The 24,470-nt window shown below is 35.2% G+C and overlaps 3 protein-coding genes across 4 annotated transcripts; 1 reads left to right on the forward strand and 2 right to left on the reverse strand.

Annotated features, from left to right (window-relative positions):
* Positions 1-3,458: 3,458 nt before the first annotated feature.
* Positions 3,459-7,121, reverse strand: LOC118049227 (reticulon-like protein B8). Its single transcript, XM_035059169.2, has 6 exons — positions 6,684-7,121; positions 5,827-6,016; positions 5,552-5,732; positions 5,313-5,454; positions 4,184-4,253; positions 3,459-3,887 (listed from the first exon to the last, which is right to left on the reverse strand). The coding sequence occupies exons 2-6, from the start codon at positions 6,005-6,007 to the stop codon at positions 3,718-3,720; spliced, it is 744 nt and encodes a 247-aa protein (XP_034915060.1). The 5' UTR covers positions 6,008-6,016; positions 6,684-7,121; the 3' UTR covers positions 3,459-3,717.
* Positions 7,122-11,646: 4,525 nt separating this feature from the next.
* LOC118049229 (oxygen-evolving enhancer protein 2, chloroplastic) lies at positions 11,647-13,796 on the forward strand. Its single transcript, XM_035059172.2, has 4 exons — positions 11,647-12,040; positions 12,746-12,978; positions 13,134-13,184; positions 13,371-13,796. Exons 1-4 carry the CDS (start codon positions 11,797-11,799, stop codon positions 13,629-13,631), a joined length of 789 nt encoding a protein of 262 aa, XP_034915063.1. The 5' UTR covers positions 11,647-11,796; the 3' UTR covers positions 13,632-13,796.
* A 382-nt stretch (positions 13,797-14,178) lies between these two features.
* LOC118049228 (WD repeat-containing protein 26 homolog) lies at positions 14,179-24,040 on the reverse strand. Of its 2 annotated transcripts, none has more exons than XM_035059170.2 (6): positions 23,847-24,040; positions 21,980-22,070; positions 20,612-21,499; positions 20,105-20,206; positions 19,098-19,727; positions 14,179-14,555 (listed from the first exon to the last, which is right to left on the reverse strand). In XM_035059170.2, the coding sequence occupies exons 3-6, from the start codon at positions 21,404-21,406 to the stop codon at positions 14,340-14,342; spliced, it is 1,743 nt and encodes a 580-aa protein (XP_034915061.1). In that variant the 5' UTR covers positions 21,407-21,499; positions 21,980-22,070; positions 23,847-24,040; the 3' UTR covers positions 14,179-14,339. The 2 variants fall into 2 exon arrangements, with proteins under 2 accessions (XP_034915061.1, XP_034915062.1); XM_035059171.2 differs by lacking the exon at positions 23,847-24,040 and adding an exon at positions 22,387-23,825.
* Positions 24,041-24,470: the final 430 nt, after the last annotated feature.

The following is a 24,470-nucleotide window of genomic DNA, read 5'->3' on the forward strand; positions in this document are numbered from 1 at the left end:
CATGAGCTCAAGAATCCTCTCATGTCCATGATGCCAATTATGTAGTTAATTATGCAGCAGGCGCTACATCCACCCCGTCGTCGTCGTCGTCGTCGTCTCCCTCACGCGGCTCACAAACATGGGAGTTGATGACGATCTGGTCCTTGGGGATAACCAGCTCGGAAACCCCAGGTTTCTTGCTATCAACAATCACCATTGGAGAGGTATATATTGAAGAAAGAACCAAAAGCAACTTTGTAATGCAAGAAAGATGGAATTGTTACGACCTATAAAGCCAGTGTGTCCTATTTATAACTTGGAATATATATTGCACTATCATCAAGAAATGCACATGATGATATCTTTGCCATTCTTTTAATTATCTGCCTTTTCCCTTTCATTTCTTGCAAAGCAAAAAAGGAGTGACCTGTTAGCTTGGATTCCATTCATTTTGCCCGAATGGCAGGTAGGGCCCTATCACCTGAGCTCAACTCATGTCTTCCACGATTGGCACGTGGTGGGCAGTAGCCGTTGCACACGCTTAAGCCCCATTGTCTCGTGTTTGTCATCTGCATGCCAAGCTAGCTGGCTTCGAATGGTAATTAGCAGTATCAGAACTCTAGGCCACAGAGGAGTTTGGACTGTTCACAGTCGAAAGTCTTTCTATTTACTGATCATCGACCAAGCAGAGCTAATTAAAAGATGGTGACGACTATTCACCAAATGTCTTTTTTCCAGATTTTCTTGTTGGGGGCGGCCAAAGATTTTAATTGGTGACGATCAGCTATATTTTTATTTCAAACTACACTTGGACCTAAGAATGAGTACGGGAATTGAAGCTGCCACAGCGAAAGCAGCAGCAACAGAGACCACAAAATCATGTAATTAAAAGAGACATTAAACCGGAAGCAAAAGTATTGATCCTCAAGCACCACCAGCATATATAATATTCACTAAGATGATTAGTAGCAAAGAAACCAGCCAAAGCGAGCAAAAGATGGAAGACTGAAGCTCCTTGCCAACGGAAAACCTACATATATTGTTTGCGTCTCAGCCCTAATTCGAGCAATTACCATTTGAGATCAAATCTTGCCCACAGAAAAATGCATGGGAGAATATGATATATTGTTTGGTTGGCTGCGTGCAAGGTAGTGTGCATGGTAGTCTTTATATGTTGAGGGATTCCTCTTCTGTTCTGAAAATGATCTTATATATGTCTCCTTATAATGCGATCGTTTTGGATTCATTACTTTGATTAGCTTGTTGAATTTATAATCTTATCAAATCATGAACTAATCTGGGTTTAATAATACTAATATAATGTTATCCTTTGCTTTACATTTTCTTGGAAAATTATTGTTCCCTCCTCGCATTTGTTTTTGTTTCTCCACCACTGGGTTTTTTACTGTTTCAAACCATTATGCTGCGTTGTTTGTTTTGCACATTCTAAAACAATATTTGTTTCTTGAAAATTTTATAAGTCTATATATATATTTTTGAAATAAAGTTGTATAATTGAAAATGCGATTAAGAGTTGATAACTTTTTTGATGTAATTTACTACTTTAGAAAGAGGAGTCAAATCTTATGAGATATCTCTCTAAAAAAAGACAAACAAAGTGGGACAAAAAGAAAAGATTTTGTGGATTAAGAAATTTTGATGATTGATTGATGCAATCAATTCTCATAATATTAGTGGTTATACAGCAGTGGATCCCTATGATTAATTTGATTTTAGTTTAGTTTCACATGGTCTTGGTCCATGTAATAATCTATTTTATTTTATTTTATTTATTTATTTTTATGATTTTTAGCTTATACGGAATGATGGGATTCACTGTAGCCCTCATATTTTTTTTTATTCACCATGGAGTGGCGACTTTTTTCTTTATATGAAAATTTGCTTGTTTGAGGGTATTTTAGTCTATTCGATATATTTATAAATAAAAAAATAACCAAAATATCTCCAGTGTAAAAAAATAAAGGATTTTTGATTGAGATATTTCAGTATTTGTATTTTTTCATACATAGTAGAATTATGCATGTACCATTAAATAAAAAAAAATTAATTGATTATGATCAAGGCTATTATGGTATTTTAGCCATGTTTTTTTTTTTTTTTTCCCGTTAAATATAATTAATTGTTAGTTTAGTCAATTGTAGTTATGTAATTGGTTATTAAAATAATATTTTTAATTTGAAAAAATTGTTGCATGCGCCAACGTATTAGAGTCGTCCGTGCACTTTGAGTGGCACGTGTGATGGCTCCAAATGCTAAAAAATAAGATTCTATCATCTCATGTTATTACTTGCCGCCTCCATTTTCATTTGAAGTGGAGCATGTCTAAATGTTGTTGATTTATTGCTGATGATTCTTTCCCACCTTTTATTTCTCTTTTCTAACCTGATAAATATACTACAATCCTTATTTTTATTGGTATTTTAGATTCAATCATTTTAGTTTTGATTTCTGTATTTTTTTTATTTTTTATTTTGTTAAAGTTTTTTTTTATTTCAATTTAACCCTTGCTTTTTAATTTGTTAGATAATACTTTTTTTATTCAGTCCTTTTACTTTTAAGTTTTTGTTTTTATCCTTTTTTTTTTTTGTCAAAATTTTTATGGCTTTTAATTTTATTCTTTATAGTTTTGATTTTTCAATGATAATAGTGATTTTAATTTGGTTCCTTTTTTTTATTGTTTTTCTTGATCTTTTTATTTAAGTTTTTATAGTCTACTTAAGATTAAAACCCGTTCTTGCGTTTTTGCTAAAAAGACCCCCCCTCTCCCGTGTTATCCACTTCATGCAGAGTAAGGGTCTAATTGTATATTTGAAAGATTAAGGACCAAACTATATTTCAATATCTTAAGTCAACAAGTGTAAAATGGTAATAGAAAGATGGTGGAACACAGTTGTACACGGGTGCAAACTGTGACTTTTAAAATTTACAGCATAAATTGTAATGAAATGTGTTTGAATTAATTTTCCTGATCCTTAAACTAATATTTCTTAGAAATAAGTCCTCAAATTAGAACTTTTGGCCCTCAAATTCTGAGAAAAAACATTATAGTCCTTAAGTTAAAAATCCGTGCAATCAGATCACAACAAGTCAAAAGTTCTTTTTTAAAAAAAACTAACGGAAATTAAAGCAAGCACTCGTATCCATACCTGCTCCCGTACCCTTTTGAACGATATCAATTTCATACCAGGCCACTGTCATTCCTAAGAGTCGCCATTTTTGTTCAAGATGTTTTTAAAAAAATCTTTTTCAATTAAAAACATATTAAAATAATTTTTAAAAAAATCAAAACTATAAAATCATTGAAAGACAGCTAAAAATCATAAATTTGATAGTTTTTCAGAAAAAAACACTTTAAAAAGTAAATTAAGGATAAACATGTGAATTTTCGATTCAGTTTACTGCATTGCAACAAATGCATTTGCTTAACCAAGTGGAGGTAGAATATGCAACAGCACACATTGAAATGGCAACACCAAAGTAGTACTGTCATAACAGAGCTCCCATTTCAAGTTCCCTTTATTTTCAGTGTCTTTTGACTAATTCCCCCCAGAAAATGATGTTTCGAGTTCGGGTGCGGTGCTTTTGGTATCGGCACGGCCAGTTTTTACTGCCTGAAAACTGACAGAATTCACACATTGATCATAACAGAACATACTCCCTAAAATGATTTGCTCGACACTACCACTAAATTCACAGATAGATGCATCAGTGGTGAATCTATTCATGCTTCTTTCCATTGAACTTTCCTTTGGGGATCCTACCGAGGACACCAGCATCAAGCTTTTGGTGGTAGTTTCGGAGCTGATCAAATGCCTTGTACAGAAAATCATCAACTTGATCTTCATATCTCTCATACAGGACTGGCAATGTGTGGGCAGCAACAAAACCTTGAGAAGAAGAACACGTTTTCAAAATCACAAGAGTCACAAAACTCAGTCATCATCTGCTATTTTTAAAGCAAAGGAAGTAAAATACACTAGATAAGCTCATGCATCATGTTTCTCTCCCTTCATTCGCCCAATGTGTTTAAAGAAATATATCCCACGGGCAGCAGAGATGTTGTATATATCTTGTCTTGTACCCTTTTCATAGTGCATAAACATGTAAATAAAATATGGGGCAATTCGTCATCGATTGCATCTGCAAAACATGAATCTATCAGCAATGGCGATTGGAAACTCACCAATATACATAACAGTTAAAAAGTTGCACCAGCTCCCAATAATTGCAGCAACCCACAAGCTTGCTATAGCCTGCACGAATTTTGAAGAACCAATAGCTCCTCTCATTAGAATAGCAGATGCATATAAAAAAAAATCATTATTCAATCATCATTGAGCTACTGCGACTGAGCAAACCAAATCCTTCAGAACACACAGTATCTCTTCTATGATTTGACCAGAAATTTGCAAAAAAGCATTTTCCCCCATTTGAACTCAGAACACTAGCATGATACTATTTTAAGCACAAAGAATGTCAAATTAGGATCTCCAGAACTAATCTAAATAATTGGCAACGACACAACATAAATTCAAAAAAGACTATTTTGTTGCATGCATCATCATATTTGAGAGGATCACCCAAAATAAAGAATTGGGAATGCATTGAAAAGAAAGAATAGGTTGTGACGTAAGGCAATCAAAGCCTTGACTCATCCTCTGTATTTGAATTACTGATGAACAAGTGATGGAATGGTTATATGTGAACAATTTAGAGGCGAAAAAGTTCTGGAATGATGGATAATGTTCGCAAAACATTCCAAATGATGATCAGCATAACAGATTGTTTGGATTTCAAAAAACACTGAAATCATACTGCGTGCTTCCTAACTCAGATCACCACCTGCCTTGAGATACTGTATGTCTTGTTGCTCGCTAGGACATTCACAGTGAGAATATTCCCAAACTTTTCTAGAAATGCTGCTTGATTTAACTTCCAGATGAATAAAATGAAATATCAATTCTTGGCAACCATTCATTTTACAGCATACAAGGAGCCAGATGAAGTTCTCTTTGAACTTGAAATCCAAAGGGTAATTGCGGAAAAGCTGTTAAGTCATTCTAGAGTTCATAACTGTTAGGACACATCTCCTTGTTATTGATTGGCATCCCAAATAATTTTCTATGAAACAGAAAAGCCCGAATAGTAAACAGAATCCATCTCCTTATATTTGTAATTCATGGGTTTTTAGTGAATATTCTAACAATATGTGCTAGAAGAATTCAGATAGTTGCAGAATAAAGAACTGTCGTTTGGTTTGCACTATGAACTGAATGAAAGAATATCAGGAAACAACCACAGTTCAAACCTACCGCAAGAAACTGTTTCAAGTTTCCTCCACATGACAAATCCTGAAGAAACAGCAAAGAGCGGTTAACCTCAGCACCAATTGATCTGCCAATGCTGACAAATATATCATCAGGTAGTACAAGGCGAGGGACCTGAGATGGAGACCTGTGACAAAGAAAAATCATTGATGAAACAGAAATTAGAATCACATATTATTGGCACGGACACAACAAGCAGCAAGATGAGAAAGCACTTAACTGACCCGTTCATTAGGCCCGAAGCATTTATCCAAACAAATTGGGCCAGCATACCAAGAGCCAGAGCAAAGCATATAAGAGACAAGAGATGGTAGTTAAGCCATTCAAAGAGCACCCAGATGGCTGTTGCCCCGGTTAAGACACCAGCTGAGATCTTCTTGTTCCTCCATAACAGAACATCAGCAGCTGCATTATTCACGGGGAAAGTGGGAAATTGAGCACTAAAGCAATAACGATTCAATGAACATAAATAAAGAAGGAGAGGAAGAGAGAGCCCTACATTTTCCACCTCCCAAAAGATGGTGGACAGGCTTCTGTCGCCCAAACAGACGGTTGATACGAGAAGTGACAGATTCTTCCCCTTCCTCAAAAAACGACACGGATTTCTGCTTCGGAACACTATCAGCTATAGTTTCTACTAGATTGCTGATAAGGTTTTCTGCTGTTATCTTCTCAGGCATGATTGCAATCTTCAAGAGAAACAAAAATTACAGCAAAAAAAAGAGCAAAGAAATGTTGCATATCACATTCAACTAGCAGGCAAGAAGATAAAAAAGAAGCAATGCCACAATAATTCAGTAACGGGTAAGAACATCATAAAGACATGTAATAAATTGTTCGAGAGGCCACTTATTGTCAGCAAATAGCCACATCCCTACCAAAAATGAACAAAGTCAAGTCTTGTTACAAGGTCAGGAGTAACGTACAATCAAAGTACAAGAACAAAAAAGAAGAAGCACGTGAAGAACTCGACCCAGTAGATAAAACTAAAAGAAGTATTCAAATTCCATGTATACAATCTAACCCCCCATCTCCACCAAATAAAAGCACACAGACTGCATAATACATCAGCTAAAAAGGGCATCTCTGATTGTATCTATCAGTCGAATTTCTTGCAGGAAAAGGTCAACGGATCAAACTGGAGTATACCCGGTTACTATATTTAGCAGATAAACACAAACAAGCATTCAACAAAAGCTAGCAGTGATTACAAGTCAAAGAACAGAACCACATACCAGAAGGAAAAAACAGAAAAAGGAAGCTACAACTAGCTAGCAAAAAGCAGTAAAACCATAAAATAAATAAATAAATGAATGGATTGCTTCCAAGTGAGAGAAGCAAAGAAAGAGCACAGACCAGGGAATTCGGATGATGGATTTCTTGTTGAGGTCGGAGAAGATAGATAGATAGATGGTAGCACTCTTCTACTCAACAATGAATGGGTTATTTATTTATTTATTTAGCCGTGAAAGAAAGTGATGGTTGCGTACGGGAGACCGGGAATTTATAACAGGCAAACTCACCTCACCTCGCCTCACCTGCCCATCTATGTCTGTGATTAAATTAAATTAGAACTGGACTTTGTGATTAGTGCTATCATTCTGATTCTATTTGTTCTTATTACCCGGAGGAATCGTGCAGGAGGAAGCATGTTGACTTGCCTTTTTCTTCCTTTCTGTTTTCTTTTTAATTTAATTTACTTTAATTTAATTTAATTTAACTTTGGTTGGTAGCCACCAAAAACCTTGATTCTTTTCCCCATAAAATTAAGGTCTCTCTCCTTTCCATTAAGGTATCTTTTTTTTTCTTCCTCTTTTTTTAGTATAGTGAAGATCCAACAAATTCAATTATTATATGAGCTAACAATTTAAGGGTTCTAAGGGAGGATGTGGTGGGGAGCAAAAATTGAAGGGGAAAAGGATAGACATAAAGAGAGATGGGTGGAAAAGAAGGGAGGATCTGTCTCCTTCCAGCCTTTCAATTTCAATCTCCCTTGTTTCTGAAAAAAAAATCATACATAAAACACATTTATTTACCAATTAATTTCTTTTTTTCTTTTTTCTTTTTACAGTTTTGAGATGCATACCTTTCTGGTATTAGTATGGTTTTATGTTTTATGTCTTTTTCTTGAAAAAATAAAAACTTGTTTTTTATAAGATAATTAAAAATGGTTATTTATTTTATGTTATTGATTTTTATATACACAATGTTATATTGCTAATATTATCATCAGTACATCACCCTCTTATCATTAGTATTACCTTAATATTATAATTATTTTGATTTCTTAATGAAACTCGACTCAGTCAAATTTAAGTTTTTTAATTTTTTAAAAATATTATTTTTGTATTTTTATTTTAAAATAATATTGTTTTAGAATAAATTTAAGTTAATTCATTAATATGCAAATTAACTTAACAAACTTTAAACCTAGTCCGATAACTATAAAATTATCTTTAAAAAAGGTTATATAAGTGTATATTTGATAACACGATGCATAATATTTTTTCAAAAGTGTTTTTTTATTAAAAATTCATTAAGATAATATATTTTTATAGATTATTTTTTATTTTTGACATCAGCAAATTAAAACTATTAAAGAGCACCTAAAAAGTATCAATTTAATGTGTTTTTTAACATAAAAAATACCTTAAAAAGCATATTTAACCACAAAAACAAACATTTATTTTTGTGTGATTGGTATTGTAGTGCATGGTGTTCTTTTAAAATGTTTTTTACTTAAAAATATATCAAAATAATTTTTATTTTATTTTTTACACTAGCATATCAAAATCATAAAAAAAACATTAAAAAACATCAATTTAATATTTTTTTCAAATAAAATATACTTTTAAAAAATAAAATAAAATAAAAACTACTACGCTCCGAATAGCAGTTAGATCGGTTTACCAAAACTTCATGCAAGAGGTGGGTAGAACAAAATGCCATCCGAACAGTATCCTACACCCCCCGCGAGAAAAATATCCATCTAATTCGATTAATTTATTTATCCTAAGCACGTGATTCGTGTGTGTTTTGTTTATCTCCACCAACCGTCCTCGTGTATTTTTCCAGGGACAAAGCCAGCGCAGCCAGCGAATCACGATCCATTCTCTCTCCAATAATTATCCAATGCTGCGCCAGAGTCTTGATAACTTTATGAGTTAGCCATTGCTTTTATATTGTTTTTCCCTATAAAAAATTGAATGAGCGTGGGATTGAGTTAGATACGAAGTTATAAATGGAGAGAGAAAGAAAATGCAGATTGGAAATATATACGGTTCTATATTTTCCAGGCAAATTAATCATAAAACGTGTTTAGCAACGCAGCTGGCTGTATGTTTTTTCAAAATTTTGAATTTTTTTTGTTCATTGTCCAATCGGTCCCGTTCAACATTTTCTATCACGAAAACTTATTCCTTGATGTATTCGTGTTATCCACCTCTAACCCACCATGATGTATTCGTGTTATTCAACATTTCTATCACGAAAACTTATTCCTTGATGTATTCGTGTTATTCACCTCTAACCCACCATGATCCCTGTCACTGCTGCTGCTGGAGTTCTTTCAAGAAGGTTTGCATAACATTCACAAAATACATAACCATAGCTCTGTATTTCGTTTGTTTTTCAATTATCTATGGCTCTTGAGAGTTGATGCTCGTTGACCCAGTTGGCTAACGTACTGAATACAGAATCACTCTCTCAAGGAATTCTTTCGGACTTGATTATGGCACTGCTTGAATTGGGATACAATTAACTAAGACGTGTACAAAATACAAACAGAAGGCACTCTGTTTCCATGAGCGTGCGTCGTCGTCTCTGATGCGACCGCCATTATACAAGCTACAGACAGAGTCAGAACTAATGGTCAAAACCACCAAACCGAGCAGAGGGAAAGGGGAATGGCACGCACTAGCAGGTGTTTTATGTCTCGGAACGACACAAACCAGTGTGTATCATGAATCCTCTGTATAAAGTAATCATTCATCATATTATATTATCGGGATGCTCAATGATATATACACCGGCAGCTGGTTGTATGTGCCAATGAATGCCATGCGTGAAGGAAATCAAAATGGATCACCAATCCATCTAGCAAACTTGGGAGCAAGGCAGCAAGATCTGTTTGCTATCTGGAATAATCCGCCTCCAAGAATTACATCGAAGCTCTTGGATCTTAGAAGATTGTATGGCCTAGAGACTTGTAGTTTCTACGGAACATAGTTATCTTGTGTGAGTTGAGATGCATGGACAACAATGGGCTTCTGTTTTCTAGATAAGCATAATAATAGACTTGCAGGAAATAAGTGGCCAAGCTTGAGTGCTTGAACTAGTGGTATACATGGGGTTTCCTTCTCTTCATAAGAATACACTCTTGTGGCCATTTAATCTCAGATATTTTCTTTCTTTTGCCTGCCTGCCTGTGTCTGCACTTCGTCTCTTTCGAACCTGGTTATTTTAGATATGTCTTTCCTGTTGAACATTGAATTTAGTTTCTTAGAACTCATGATTGTGTTGGATTCTTATGTGTTGCAATGAATTGTGAGTGGCTTGTCACAGGGTCAATTTTTCGCCCTCGAAATCAAACCTCGCGCGGTAGTCTAGTTCCGCTAGACTTAGCATTTCCCTCACCGATTCACTCGTGTTTTGCCTATGACTAGTTTGTCCCACAAACCCAAGAGATCCTCACACTCTTTGAATGTCACAAGCAAGCAGAATAATACTAATGAATAGGAACAAAATGAACAACAAGCAGATTACATGAACAAGTCCCAACTTTTTCATTAACTTAATTAAAGGATTACACAAAGTCCATCTTGTGTGCTATGCCCCATCCATTCTCCAATAAACTAGAAAAAGTTGATGAAAAGTAACCTTCGAGCTCACTGCACCAAGATTCAATGGCGATGTTCATTGCACTGTTCATACTGCATAATTTTTTTCATTTAGGTTATTAAGTTTTTTTATATATAATTTCGTCATTCTAGGTTACATTAACATAGTTTTATATGTTTATATTTCTTTCAATTTATATGCTCTTACATGTAACAAATGTCAAGAAATATTTTGATCAACTTTAGGCTGTAGTTAAAAAAGAAATTAAAACAAATAAGGTCCAACTTAAAAAAAACATGATGCAAGAGTTGGGAAGAACATGTTAGAAAAATAGATCAAAATTCATATAGTTTTTTTTAGTAGTCTAATTCTTATTTTTCAGAGTGACTAGATGATGTTTTGAGAATTGTAAATGAATTTTTAAGGTTTTTATGATGCTCTTAGGGTATTTTAAGAATTAGAAATGGATTTATTGATATTTCTATAATGCTTTTTGAGATTTTTTCAGAAAAATAGAGTTTTAGGATTTCAAAACTCAAATCTTAATTTTTCCGGTCATTAAAGGTAATGCTAAAAGAAAAAACATAAGAAGACAACAAGGAAAAAAAAAAACAGAATTTTACTTATAATAATCACCATTGCAAAACCATAGTCAAAGATTTTATTACTAATTATTTTTTTTTCAGTTAGTTTACCTGGAGGTTTACTAAGAATGATAACTTTTTATTTTAGTATTTAATTAGCATTAACAACAATTTTTTTTTAATTTCTCAGTTTATATATATATTAATTTATTTTGCTAAGCATTACAATATCTTTCTGTTTTTCAATTTTAAAATCATGGTGTTAAAAAAAAGCAAACATAATATGGATGTGTTTTTTTCTTGTCTAAGCTCGGATTATAGGACTAATATAATTCAAATTACATGGCAAAGGTGCTCATAAATTTATTTTGATGGAATTGGACCATTTCTACTCACATATATGGGTACCTTTCTTCAATACGTATATTCAAAGTACCTTGCTTCAATACGCGAGTAGCAAGCATGGCCGCATGGGGACTGAAGCCCCCATTGGGTTCAAGGATGGGGTGTGATGAACTTTACAGGTTTTCAAGGCTTAAATCCGCCGTCCCGCTGAGCATAGCCCAGTCTTAAAGAAGAGTCGAAAACCATCCAGGCCTAGGCGTAGCTAGGACTTCCTGGGCTCAGATCAGACCTGGCTGACCGGCAAAAGCTAGACAGGGACGGGTTCCCTTTGAAAATTGTTCGTGTTGTGGACGCGTGAGGGAAGGAGACAAGGTGCATTTCATGCACCTGTCTCCATTCCTATGATGAAGCCACAATGGAGTGATGGACCCCAATGCAAGAGCAGAGAGAAGATGGGGAGTGATGATTCCAGGTGGCACCACTCAGAGCCATTACAACCTTATCCTGCATCAAAAATCTGATCTCTTTCTCATCATCCAGTATCCAAAATCATCCATTTCCCTTCACATATCACAAACACAAACATCCAAACCCGTTTTCTAGGCACCACAAAGCCCATCAAACAGAGCTTGATAGTTTATTATACACGAAACAGTCGACCTTTTCTAGTTGAAGGTTTTAAGGTAGTGAAGCAAAGAGACATGGCCTCCACTGCATGCTTCTTGCACCACCATGCACTAACCACTCCTGCCAGGTCAACCTCGTCATCGCAGCGCCAAGTGGTTAACCTCAAGCCCGCCCAACTGGTTTGCAGGGCACAGAAGCAGGCAGTACAGGAAGAGGATGAAGGTGTTGTGTCTCGTAGATTGGCACTCACTGTGCTCATTGGTGCTGCTGCCCTTGGCTCAAAGGTTGCTCCCGCTGATGCTGCCTATGGTGAATCTGGTAAAACATACATTTGCTGAGCTCCTTATTTATACTTGTCTTAATTGCTTGTGAGTGATGAACTGAAATGGCTAGTAGTATATGAGTTTTAATGTTGAAATCGAAGCAGGACTCTATGGAGGTTCTGCTTAACATGTTGGATTCTTATGTATGCCATGATTCTTGTCTTTTCTCTTTTGGGACAATCAACTGCCAGCTCTGGTTTTTTTCCAATAAAACCAGTAAGTATCCACAAGAATAGAACCTCCATGGATATATCTTCACTGGCAAAATCAAATAATTCCATCGCATTAATCATAACCAAGTATCCCATATTTACGTGGCCCTTGGCTTTACCTACCTCTGAACTGAAGGAGTTAAACTGTACTAGTTTCAGCTTATGTTAAAAGAAAAAAACAAAAAAAAAAAAAACACCGTATTGATTTCATCATACTGGATGGTAGCTAGTTTAGATAGGGGGGAGTCACTCGAGGAACATGCTGGTTAATCCAACTCACTTGAGATTGGAGTGATTAAGGAGAGAATGCTCTCTTAATGGACATTTTACCGATTCTAAAAAAAAAAAAGGCGACTAAAGAGGGGAAATTCATGTCCTCTGAATCTGATACCCTCCAAACCATCCATAAACGTGGGCATGGTACTCTGTCTCGAGAAACAGAATTGATCAAATTTGTCTAGTTGATCAGTTTACATGGCTCGTTGCAGCCAATATTTTCGGGAAGGCAAAGACAAACACAGACTTCTTGCCCTACAATGGAGATGGATTCAAGTTGTCAATTCCAGCAAAATGGAATCCAAGCAAAGAGAGAGAGTTCCCTGGTCAGGTTCTGAGATATGAGGACAATTTTGATGCCACCAGCAACCTTTCTGTCATGGTCACCCCAACTGACACGAAATCCATCACCGACTACGGTTCCCCTGAGCAATTCCTCTCCAAGGTACAATCATTTTTCGTATTCTCAATCCATCAAATTTATGCAGAAGTTCAAATCTTCATGGAAGATGTTTTTAACTACTTCCAAGCTTTCTTTCAAAATCTGAATTTTGGAAAAATGGTAGAAACTTGACAAATATTTTGCTTTGGTCACTGCAGGTGGATTACTTGCTTGGAAAACAATCCTCCTTGTTTGCTACTTCATCTGAGGTACTGTCGAAACAACGGAGAAACATTGCAGAATAATTCGTTTGATTTTCATGTTGTTTATAAGACGTGCTAAACCTTCTCAAACTAGACCACTAAAGAATTAATTGGAACAATTTTCTGTTTATATCCACCCAAGGTAGCAGTTTATGCATTTTTATTTCATGTGAATCTAAACTGATCATGCAGGGTGGTTTCGACACCAATACTGTAGCAACGGCTAACATACTGGAGACCTCAACTCCGGTGATCGATGGGAAACAATATTACTTCTTGTCAGTGCTGACAAGGACTGCTGATGGAGATGAAGGTGGCAAGCACCAACTTATCACGGCCACTGTGAAAGATGGTAAGCTTTACATTTGCAAGGCACAAGCTGGAGACAAGAGATGGTTCAAGGGAGCAAGAAAGTTCGTGGAGAGCGCTGCCAGTTCTTTCAGTGTTGCTTAAGAAACATAACTAAGAAATTGTTGTAAATCAAATTGAAATCTGTGATGTTTGTTTTGAGCTGTTGTCCAGCTTTCCTTGTTGCTAAAAAAATCTTAGCATGTACTTGATTGATTGGAGGCTTGACCAAAATGATAGAACCCCTTGACAAAATATTTTCAACTTTTATCTTTGGCTGTGGGAAAAAAATGCAGCTACTGGCTTGGGAAAGTTAAAATGTTGCAAGGAAAGGTGTTCTGTCCTAAAAAAACCCACTAATTTTGAAACTACAACAAATAAAGCAACTAGTTACAATTTATGATGTCATAGAAATAAGGCATCAAATTACTGCTCCAAGACACTTCTCAAAATGCTGCTTGATGGACAACAAAAACATCTAGGAGCACAAGATTTTTTTCGCATAACAAAACGTATCTAATCATTTGTTCGAAAAAACCCTCACAACAAATTACAGCCTTTTTTCTAGTCCAAAAGTTTTTGATCAACTAGCGCGTGATGGGACCTGTCATCTAACCCACAATTAAGAATAGAGGAAAGAGCTCATCCAACGTTAAAAATGATACGAAATTTATTATCAGAAAGTCGCTGCACAATTCACATGCTTGTTTGATATGAATTCAATGTCTGCTGGAACAAAAATAAAGTATATACATGAAAGCAATGGTCAAGGAAAAGAAGTATTTATCTGAAAATATCATGCTTGAGTTTCTTTCAAGTTCCTCCATTGCAGTAGTGGGTGCCATTGCAGTGAGCACTCTTGTGCTTCACATGCAGGGAATTCAAGCCCCATATTCGAATGGTACGATCATCACTAGCAGATGCTAACATGTATGGATTTGCTGGATTCCAGCTCACGCAGTTAACTGCTCCAGAATGACCTGGCAATGCCTCTACAAGATCTCCCGAGCCTCTATGCCAGATATATACCTGCAGATAAAGAAAATTTGAACTTCAGAAAGAAATGATAGTAGCACTCAAAACACTTACAGAATTAAATATCCAGAACCAAAGAGTTTCATCTACACTCGTTCCAAAACACAGCCAGCCAAAATTCATCAAATCTGCTGAACTTAGTTACCCTCCTCCCTTATTTATAAACTAATAACCCAGAATTCAAGAAGGACAATAACAAACAAAAGCAATGCCTGTTTTTAGAGATTCCAGAATGTTTCAACAGCTGCTCCTTGCATGTGTAATTATAGTACCATACAATAAATATAGTACAACCTAGACATTCAAGAGGTTCAGACACTTGGACGCCTTTTTGTTTCTGCGTTTCAAAAGTGCTTTTGAAAAAATTTAAATTTTTTTTATTTTTTTATTTACTTCAAATTAATATGTTTTTAGTGTTTTCAAATTATTTTGATGTGCTGATGTTAAAAATGATTTTAAAAAAATAAAAAAAAAATCATTGGCATGCATTTTGATACAAAAAGTTATTTAAAAAAACAACCACAACTACACTGTCAAACAAGCATAGCCAAGCCTAATCCTCTCTCTTCATCCAACTTTGCACATGCAGGTATGCCGGTGATAGCTTTTAATTCTTCCACCATTTCTGATTTCAATCCTTGGGTTATACATTCAGGAGCCAATGATCACATGACTTGGTCTTCAAAAAAAATTTCATCTTAATGGTCCTAGAAAAAGTTTTTTCTAGCATGTCTCATTAATAGGATGCCACTTAGAGTTCTTGAGCTCAGAAGTTCCTATAAGGAACATCGACAATATGTTGGTAAGTTGGGTCCGCAAGCATTGAAATGTGTTTTCACTAGATACTTGGCTACTTAGAAAGGATATAAATGTTAACATCCTTCAAGTATGAAAATGTTTGCTAGCATGGATGTAACTTTTTGTGAAAATGAGAGGAAGGTCAACAAGAGTGCAGATATGTTATTGGTATCCCCAACTCTGTTTAATCATAGACCATAATTGGAGGGAGCCAATCTGAGGGATAAAGAGAAGGAGAAAGGAGATGAAAATCTTGCAGAAATCGAGGAATGCAAAAGTGATGAGAAACCATCATTTATGATCTTGCTATAGCTCTTAGAAAAAAGAGTTTGAAGTTGTATCGAACATCATTTATCTAATTTTGTGTTATAGGATCGATTGTCACCTTCATATAGAGCTTTTGTATCCTCCTCAAAATTGGATGGAGGCTGTTGAAAATACTAGGCGGAAAGAAGCTATAGTAAAGGAGATGAGAGCATTGTTAAAAAATGACACATGGAAGCTCACTACTCTTCATGTTGTAGAGAGTGGTAGGTTGCAAATGGCTTTTATCCATTAAGCAGAAGTCGGATGGAAGTGTTGATAGGTACAAGACAAGGCTAGTTGCTAAGAGATATACCCAAACTTATAGAATTGGCTATCAGGAAACGCCTGCTCCTGTTGCAAGAATGAACTCAATCAAGGTATCATTATCTATTGCATCAAACCTAGGATGTTTTTCTACATGGGAACTTAAAGGAAGAAGTGTACATGAAAATTCTTCCATGTTTCTCTTATGAGAAGAGAGAGGGCAAGGTCTGCAAGTTGAGAAAAACTTTATATGGCATTAAGCAATCTCCATGTACATGGTTTGATAGATTCATCAAGGCAATTGTTAGATTTGGGTACAAACAAAGCAATGGAGACTAGGACACACTCTGTTCATTAAACATTACCAAGGCAAGACAACAATTCTCGTTGTATATGTTAATGACATTGTGGTGACAAAAAATGATCATGAGGAGGTTTATATGTTGAAGTATCTTGCTAAAGAATTTGAAATCAAAAACCTTGGGAGGTTGCGTTATTTTCTAGGAATTGAAGTCGCAAGGTTAAGTAAGGGCATCTTCATTTCTTAGAGGAAGAATATTCTTGATCCACTACCTCAAACAAGGATGTTGGGTTATGGATCAGTTGATTCCCTTATAGAAGTGAATCATCACCTTGTCGGTTGTGAAGGTGAAGTAGTTGGAAAGGGGAGATATCAAAGCAGGGATGGTAGGTTAATCTATATACCCGATTTAATATAACTTATTCAATTAGTGTTATCAGTCAGTTTATGCATGATCTTCACGCATCCCACCTTGATGTTGTTTATCGCATCCTTAGATATCTAAAGTCTGCTCCTAGAAAGGGGTTGTTGTTTTCTAATAATAGTTACTTGAAGGTAGAAGCACATGGAGTGTGTGAACTTTTGTGACTAAAAAAATCTGATGTGTTTACTTGTTTCACATTATACTTTCAAGATGGGCATGAGAGATATCAATGTCTTTATCTTGAAAGGGAGTGTTGTCAAAAGCAATTATTAAATATAGTGTGGAGTCAAGGGTAATAAAGTAATTTTATATTCTTTTCTTATATATAGTGAAAGGATGGAATGAGCTAATATTTGTTGTCACTTCCTCATAACCTTTCTTTCTTCATTCTTCTTCCTCTCATTTTTCCACTTTTCTTCGTCCATCTCTAAATAATCTTAGAAAAATAACTTGTCTTTTAATGATAATATAAATTTGATATATGTATTGTAGTATTATTTCATATCATCATTGCATATAGTATGAGGGGAGATACAATGTTGTCACGATTGAATTTTGGCTTATATGAATTCATATGCAAGTTGATGTGATTAATGAGTTGCATCATCCTTCATTAACTTGATCAAATGATATCTTGTGTTTTGTTCATTTGATTACACTAAAAGTTTATTGTCCATTTCCAACTAAGTGGTTTGGTACTTCTGACGAGTTATACTTAACTTGTTTTAAATTGAATGTTTTGACTTGTTTTACACTCAAAAGTTAACTTGTCTTAAAATCATGATTTAACTTGTTTTATTCTATATGCTTAAAGTTTATGATATTTTTTAATGATGTAATAATTATATGTTTATTTAAATGCCTATATGAAAATATGCCAGTATGAAATATGCATTAGTGTTTAAGTTCAATAATGATTAAATACAAGGTCAAGGCATTATAAATACCCCTCGCTTGGGCAAAATGATCAAGAACATCAAAGGCAAAATTCTGATTATATTCTCACTCTTAATTCATTCAAAAACAAGGTTGCAGTGTTATTGGTAAAATTCCTCCAAGTGATTCATTTGTATACCATTCAACTTTATTAAAAGAGTAATATTGTGGAAAATATAAGTGACTTAAAACACTTGGTAAAGCCTCTAAAACCTATTTAAGTGTTTGATACTTGTCCATTTACAAGTATTGGTGAGGAATGCTTTGCTAATCTTGTACCCTTAAAAAAGATTAGATTAGGTAGTGGGTGTGATCCTTAGCCTTTGCAAAGGGATTAGGTTTGATCTTGAACCCATAAAAGAACTGGGTTAGATCTTGAACCTGAAAAAGAATATAGAAAGGTTTCAATCTTTGATATGTGAAAAAGATTGTGTAAAGTTTTGGTATTCAAGAAGTGGACTGCGTGAGTATTAGTAAGACTCTTAAATGGTAGTAGACGGTTGTCTGAACCTCTATAAAATTCTTGGTGCACACTCTCTTAGCTTTATCTCCTTACGCCTTATTTGGAAATAAAACTAAAATGTAGGACATTGTTCCATTCATGCAAATGATTTCTTAATCTTGGCTAGTTACTCATTCTGTTTGTGATTGGTATTTAGTGTAGATCAAACTTGTTCGCATGTAGATTTCTTACCATACTAAGGAGATAAAATTTCTTGGTGACATTTAACCCAAAAAAAAAATGATAGGACGTATGATAAATTTATTAAAAAAAAAGCTTGCATATACATATACTTGTAACTCTCCATGTGCTTCTAAGCTATTTCTAAAGGTTTCTGGTAACAAAACTGTCAACAGAATTTCCATTTTTTTCTTCCAAAAAGAACAGGATAGAATACTATACATCTAAGGCAAACTGTTGATGTAAGAATATGTGGAAGCCTCATAAGACACACACACAGAAACAAAGCACTATTTGAAGCTTTTTCAGTTTTTCTGGGGCTGAAGGTGTTGTTTAAGAAAAATAGATTTCCCTAAAATCTTCAGTCGGCCAGCTAATTATTTTCTATCAGAATTAGTCAGTATCCATTGTGATTCTCATGCATGATAAGGGAGCAGAATAATTTTTTCAATGTAGTACAAATTGAAAAGCCACCACGGTATCAGCAATCCTAAGGCCGTGATCAATTTAAGAAAAAAATCACGAGATCTCAACTGCTTAGGAATGTACATAACATTTGACTTTCTTAGGAAGTGCCAAGACTAACATGCAACATTTGATTCAAATAATGCCCTTCTCTTGAATGATCTGACCAGATCATTACCAGCCCCTCCCAAGATAAAATGGTCAGTGAAGAGGAAAGAAAGAAAGAAAGAAATATACCCAGGCAGAAGACTATGGTTTATGCACAAGGAAAAGAAATTAAACAGATGAACAAAACTTGTGCTTCTAGTATACCTTTTTTTTAAGAATTAAAAAAATAAATAAAACAATCAAAATTCATACCTGAGAGTCTTCACTACCACATGCAATAAAAGCTTGTTCAAGTCCCCCAAAACATGACCTAATAACAAACCGGGTACGCCTATGGCCTTTGTACTTTGCAACAAGCCTGATGTTACCATCTATACTCCACAGATGGATTTCTTGGTTCAGAAGATTAACCAGCAAGAACCTATTATCTCTTGATAATGAGAATGAAGTAATTGTTTGATCTTCTTCAATCACCCTCTCAGCTTTAGCTTCTCTATCAAGCAATAAAATTGCAGTCGGTCTACACATACTTATAATCTGCTTCCCATCACTTGTTATCTCTAAATCAGAAATCTTCAGAGTTTTCTGCCCTTTCCAACATTCTACCTCTTTCCCATCCAATTCCCACATGCAAATGCTCTTATCATTGATGCCAGAAAATATCCATTTCCCGTCTGGAAACCACCCACAGGACACCAGGCCAAGGCCCACTTTCTCATAAACCTGGAGGCACTCACCAGAAGAAACATCCCAGCGCCTGACAACCTCTTCCATCCCACAAGTAAGAAGCTGGTGGTCATCAGGACTCCATGAAACAGAGGAGACAGGTTTTTGGTGACCAGATAATCTATGCTTCAAAGAAACTCCACCATTTACATCAATCTGGAAAGCATGACAAATTAGCTGGCACATAAGAAACATATATAATTGTTCCATGAGCAGAATGACATGGATGCATCTGGACCTCCAGCAGTCCCTTGTTCTTCAAATAAGGGGGGTTGCACATAGTAAACAAGGCATGCCCAGTAAAGCTTATAAATGTTTATGGAGAAGAAATAGTTGATTATTTAAGAATTTTAATGGAGTTTGATTACTAAGGTTGCATAAACAGAGTGATTAAACTTCTAAAGACACCATATGAGAAACACACAATCAAATATCCCAGGCTGAAAGTTGCAGGCAGAATCAAATAAAACAGCTGAGAAAGAATATGGAAATACAATTGAATAACATAACAAGCTAAAAGCAAACAATTATACCTCCCATATGATTGCTGATCGATCGTTAGAGGATGAAGCTAAGTATTTCCCATTATGTGAAAATTGCAAGAACCAGACTTCATCTGAATGTGCTTCTAATATCTGTTTCAGTGGGAATAAGAGAAAGACTCAATCTAGTGGTGCCAGTAATCATAGAAAGCAACTGAAAATGGAAAGGTGTAGTCTGCTCATGGAAATAAAATCCAAAGAAAAAGCTAAACATAAACAGGACTTACTAAAAACATATAAATTAAGCAATAGCATTCATCAAAATTTTCACTTTCCCAATAAAAAAATGCCCTGATAGATTATTGATTTGACTTTCAATGCTGCTTGTGACCCCAGAAATCTTTTCCACTTAGTCACTAAGATAATAGCTCTGTATAACTAAAATTTGGTCAAAGCACACATTATATAACAGCTCAAAAAGAAAAACATTACAACACAGAATTCAATCAAAACCAAAGAACCTCCATATAAAGCCATCGTTTGCAAATATGCCCTAACCTGCAAAATTCGAGAAGGAATCTGATCTCTTCCACACTGATGATCTGAGTATAACGACATTTCTTTATCCAACGAGTTGTGAAAGAAGCAAGCATCCCGTTGTAAGGTAAGAGCCTGTTCAACTAAATGTTCCAATCTGTTCTCAGGTATTATAACTGTTGGGGGAAGCAGCTTTTGCAGTTCCTCCAGCAGCTTGGACCGCGGCTTTATCCTTCCATTATCTTGATTGGAAGAACCAACTGAAGCGCAATGTGTAGAAGATACAATGCAGGAAGAAAGTTCACAAATTCGACCATTATTAACGCAGAGAGGAGCAATCTCAGTCCTCAATGTCTTCAAAGCATCCACAATATTGTCCCCGTCCAAAAGTTCAAAAAACTTCTGCTCCAATATCAGAAAAGATGCTGACTTGACAATGTTTTCATCCTTTAGGCCAATGTTATGCAATGTGACTACACTTTCATCCCAATTGCCATTGAGAACTTGCTGCATAAACAAATCTACTGCAGATGAATGTAATGGTATCCCAGACTCTTCCTCTAAATGAGCACAGCTTTTCTTATATCCAAGAGAATGCAATGCCTTGGCTATTATTCTGACAAATTCAACTCTCTTAATAACTCCTTTTGAACCAAGAACCTCTTTGTCCCCTTCAGATTGTGGGGGGCGAGCCATCAAATCCCTGGAACCAACAATGGGCTCTGTTAAAGATGAACCGTTGGAAAGACCTGTCAACCTTCCGGAGGCTAATTTCAGGCGTTTTGAGGCTGGTTCATCATCCTCTACACCTCCCATGAAATGCACACCTCAGCCCATATATTACAGCAATGGTAACTAGACAACTAAGGAGTCTAATTAAAAATGCCTTGAATGTATCACAATATCTTCCTGCATAACATAGACAAGTAAAATTTGTTAAAATGGAAGTAAGGATGAGGCATGGAGTCATAAAAAAGTTCTCCTTGATTATTTGATCTTGCAAACAACAGCAAAGTAAAATGATATATAAGACAATAGAAAACAATATCACTTGTACTGAACAATCTATGGGTTGCCTTTTCTCAAGGTGTCTTTCCCAACTCATCTGTTGGTTTCTTTGCATAAACTCCTGTAATTATCAGTCTTGCAGTAACTGCTATCATATAGAAACTTAAAATATAACTGCTCAGCTAAGCTTTAAAGGCTTGTGTTCAAAGTATAACTTCAGTACAGCATCCATCATTCAAACCAACTGCACATGAGAATGAGATTGACAGAGTTTTGAAAGAATCGATAGAACTTCTGGTTCATGGATTTAAATTGGCAAGAGAACCGGTTGCTAAACCATTTTTTAGACAAAAACAAAAGTACAGCGATAAAGAGACTTACCTTGAGAGCAACTTGGTTCAGAATAACTGCAAAGCTTGAAGAATGATATAACACCTCAAATGAACTGCAATGGCGTTCCACTTTTCATTATCTGTACCATGCCAAATGCTTCCAAGTAAGAAATATTGAAGATGGGCTTAATTTTTTTTCTTTTTTCTTGCAACTTTTGTTTTTTGTATATTACAATTTGCACTACCTAGCATCAATAACAATACCAGTTGATTTAAGTTATGCGAAAATGACTTGGAAATAAATAGTTATGATATTTTGGGGCATATAAAACTACATGAATTAGAGAATATGACATCGTCTGAACATAGGATGCAGTGTGGGACAAAAAATAATTGGCTTTAAGAACATGGCCCCTTATTGAAATCAGATAATGTAGGAGCATGGTGGCAAATTACCAGTTCACTATTCTTTATCTTTGTCAAATTACACTGTCTGATTTCTCATCGAAAACAGATGTTCAAAGTGTAATAATACATTGATCCCAAAGCAATAGAAACTCAATAACTCATCATGCTACATTAGCATCCATTGTAGGAAAGCTTGCTTGAGTCTAACAAGAAATCCCCCCCTGTAAGAACTGGGTGCCAGGATTATGTTTGGTTTTAAAGTTTTGAGAAGTGATTATTTTCATAAAACTCATCATTCTCCTATAGAAATTTCAAGAAATGGATCAACTGACACTTCCATTAACTTCTAAAATCCAGTCTACACACCACATTTAAAGACAGACATTTGATGCTTAGATAACTTAAGCTTCTACCTGATATGGTAAATTCTCACCCTAACATGGAACTTTCATCTTCAGTGAGGCAAACAAATGCCAAGAGAAAGCATTTATCCTGGAGTTAAATTTAATTCCATCATGAAACAAGGTTAAACATGGCAATTCAACCCCCTTTGATAACTAATTTAATTCCTAAACCACCACATAGAGTACAGCCATTCATGAAAAAGATCATCACAAAAGAAAATCAACACTAACGCCCAAACATTGTCCTTATCAGCACCAATTGTTGATAATGCATGCTCAAAAGGCATGATTTCAGTGTGTCAAACTGATATGTTCATCGATTAGAAGCCCAGAAGCTCATTTGGCTTCTTAATAACAAGCCAAACTGAAAGTTCTGAAACTTTCATAATCAACAAAGGCCATGAAACAAAAATGTGAATGAGTAACCAAACTACTAGCACAAGAAACCCAAAATAATAATTGACCAGACACGTTACAGTAAAAATAAGCAAGAAACACTCAAGACCCATGAAACCAAATGAAAAGGAAAGGACCTTTCCAGGAAAAAAAATAGCAAAATCGTTTTAATTTCAGTTCATATACAGAAGACACTTAAAACCCAGATCAGAGACAACCATTAATGCAACAATCCATCATCTCCATCACTCAAGAGCCCAAAACACCAAATCCACTCCAAAACTAAGCACCCAATACACAAAACATCATGAAGACATAAAAGCAAAAAAAAATCTAACAGAATCAGGAAAAAATAACTGCAAGTTAGGAGATAAAAGAGCAAACTCTGAAATACCCAAAAACCGAAATCTAGTTTGGTAGGCGATTCAGATCAAGAAATAATAAAATAAAAAAAACGATTGGAAGAAACCAAGTCTTAGATAATCAGAAATGGGTAAAGGTGAAAATAAAGTGAAAAATGTTCCCTGTTTGTTTCTTTGTCGGTTACAGGATTATAGAAAAGCACACGCTGGATTCAACCCAGAAAAGATTTTTTTTTAAATTACAAATTTGAAAAAACAATATCAGTGATCATGAGCGGAAAATAGTGATGATAGCAATTATTTTCTGAGAAAAAAAAAGAAAAAACAAGGTGTGCTGGGTTGGTACCTTGCTTTGTGTATTATAGAAAGAAGAGGAGGGTAAAGGGAAAGGAAGGAAAAGAGACGGAGAGGGTTTGGTCTTGTAATGTTTACTCTTTGCGTTGAGGAAACCAACTGAATGGGGTTATGGAGAGACATGGAGGGGATTAGATAGAGAGGGAGTGGGGCGAGGAGGTCTGCAAATTCTGCTTTCACATGGACTCTACCCTTTTTGTGGCCCTGCTACGAAAATGGCCAATTTGCGTGAAAATGTTTTGTGAAAATGGCCCATTCTTCTTATCTTGGGTGGACTGGATTTACCATTTTGGGATGTGAATAATCTTTTTTAAACTTGATAAGAACAAATTTTAACATTGATGCATGATAATAATTCATGGCTACATTATAAAAAAAAAACATGAGATCTATTAAAATATTTGATTTGATTAAAATATCTTTATTAATTTTGATATACTCATTTGCAATGTTGACAAAAAAAAAAAACGAGTTGATTTTAAAATCTTATAATTTTATGAGTCAGCATTTATTTAACGTGTCAAATCGAATTAAAACTCGAAAAACTAGTAAAATCGGTCAAATTCGTTCAAATTTGATAGAATCAAACTAATTTTATGAATTTAAAAAATATATA

Source organism: Populus alba, chromosome 2, assembly GCF_005239225.2.
Source record: "Populus alba chromosome 2, ASM523922v2, whole genome shotgun sequence".
Taxonomy (NCBI): domain Eukaryota; kingdom Viridiplantae; phylum Streptophyta; class Magnoliopsida; order Malpighiales; family Salicaceae; genus Populus; species Populus alba.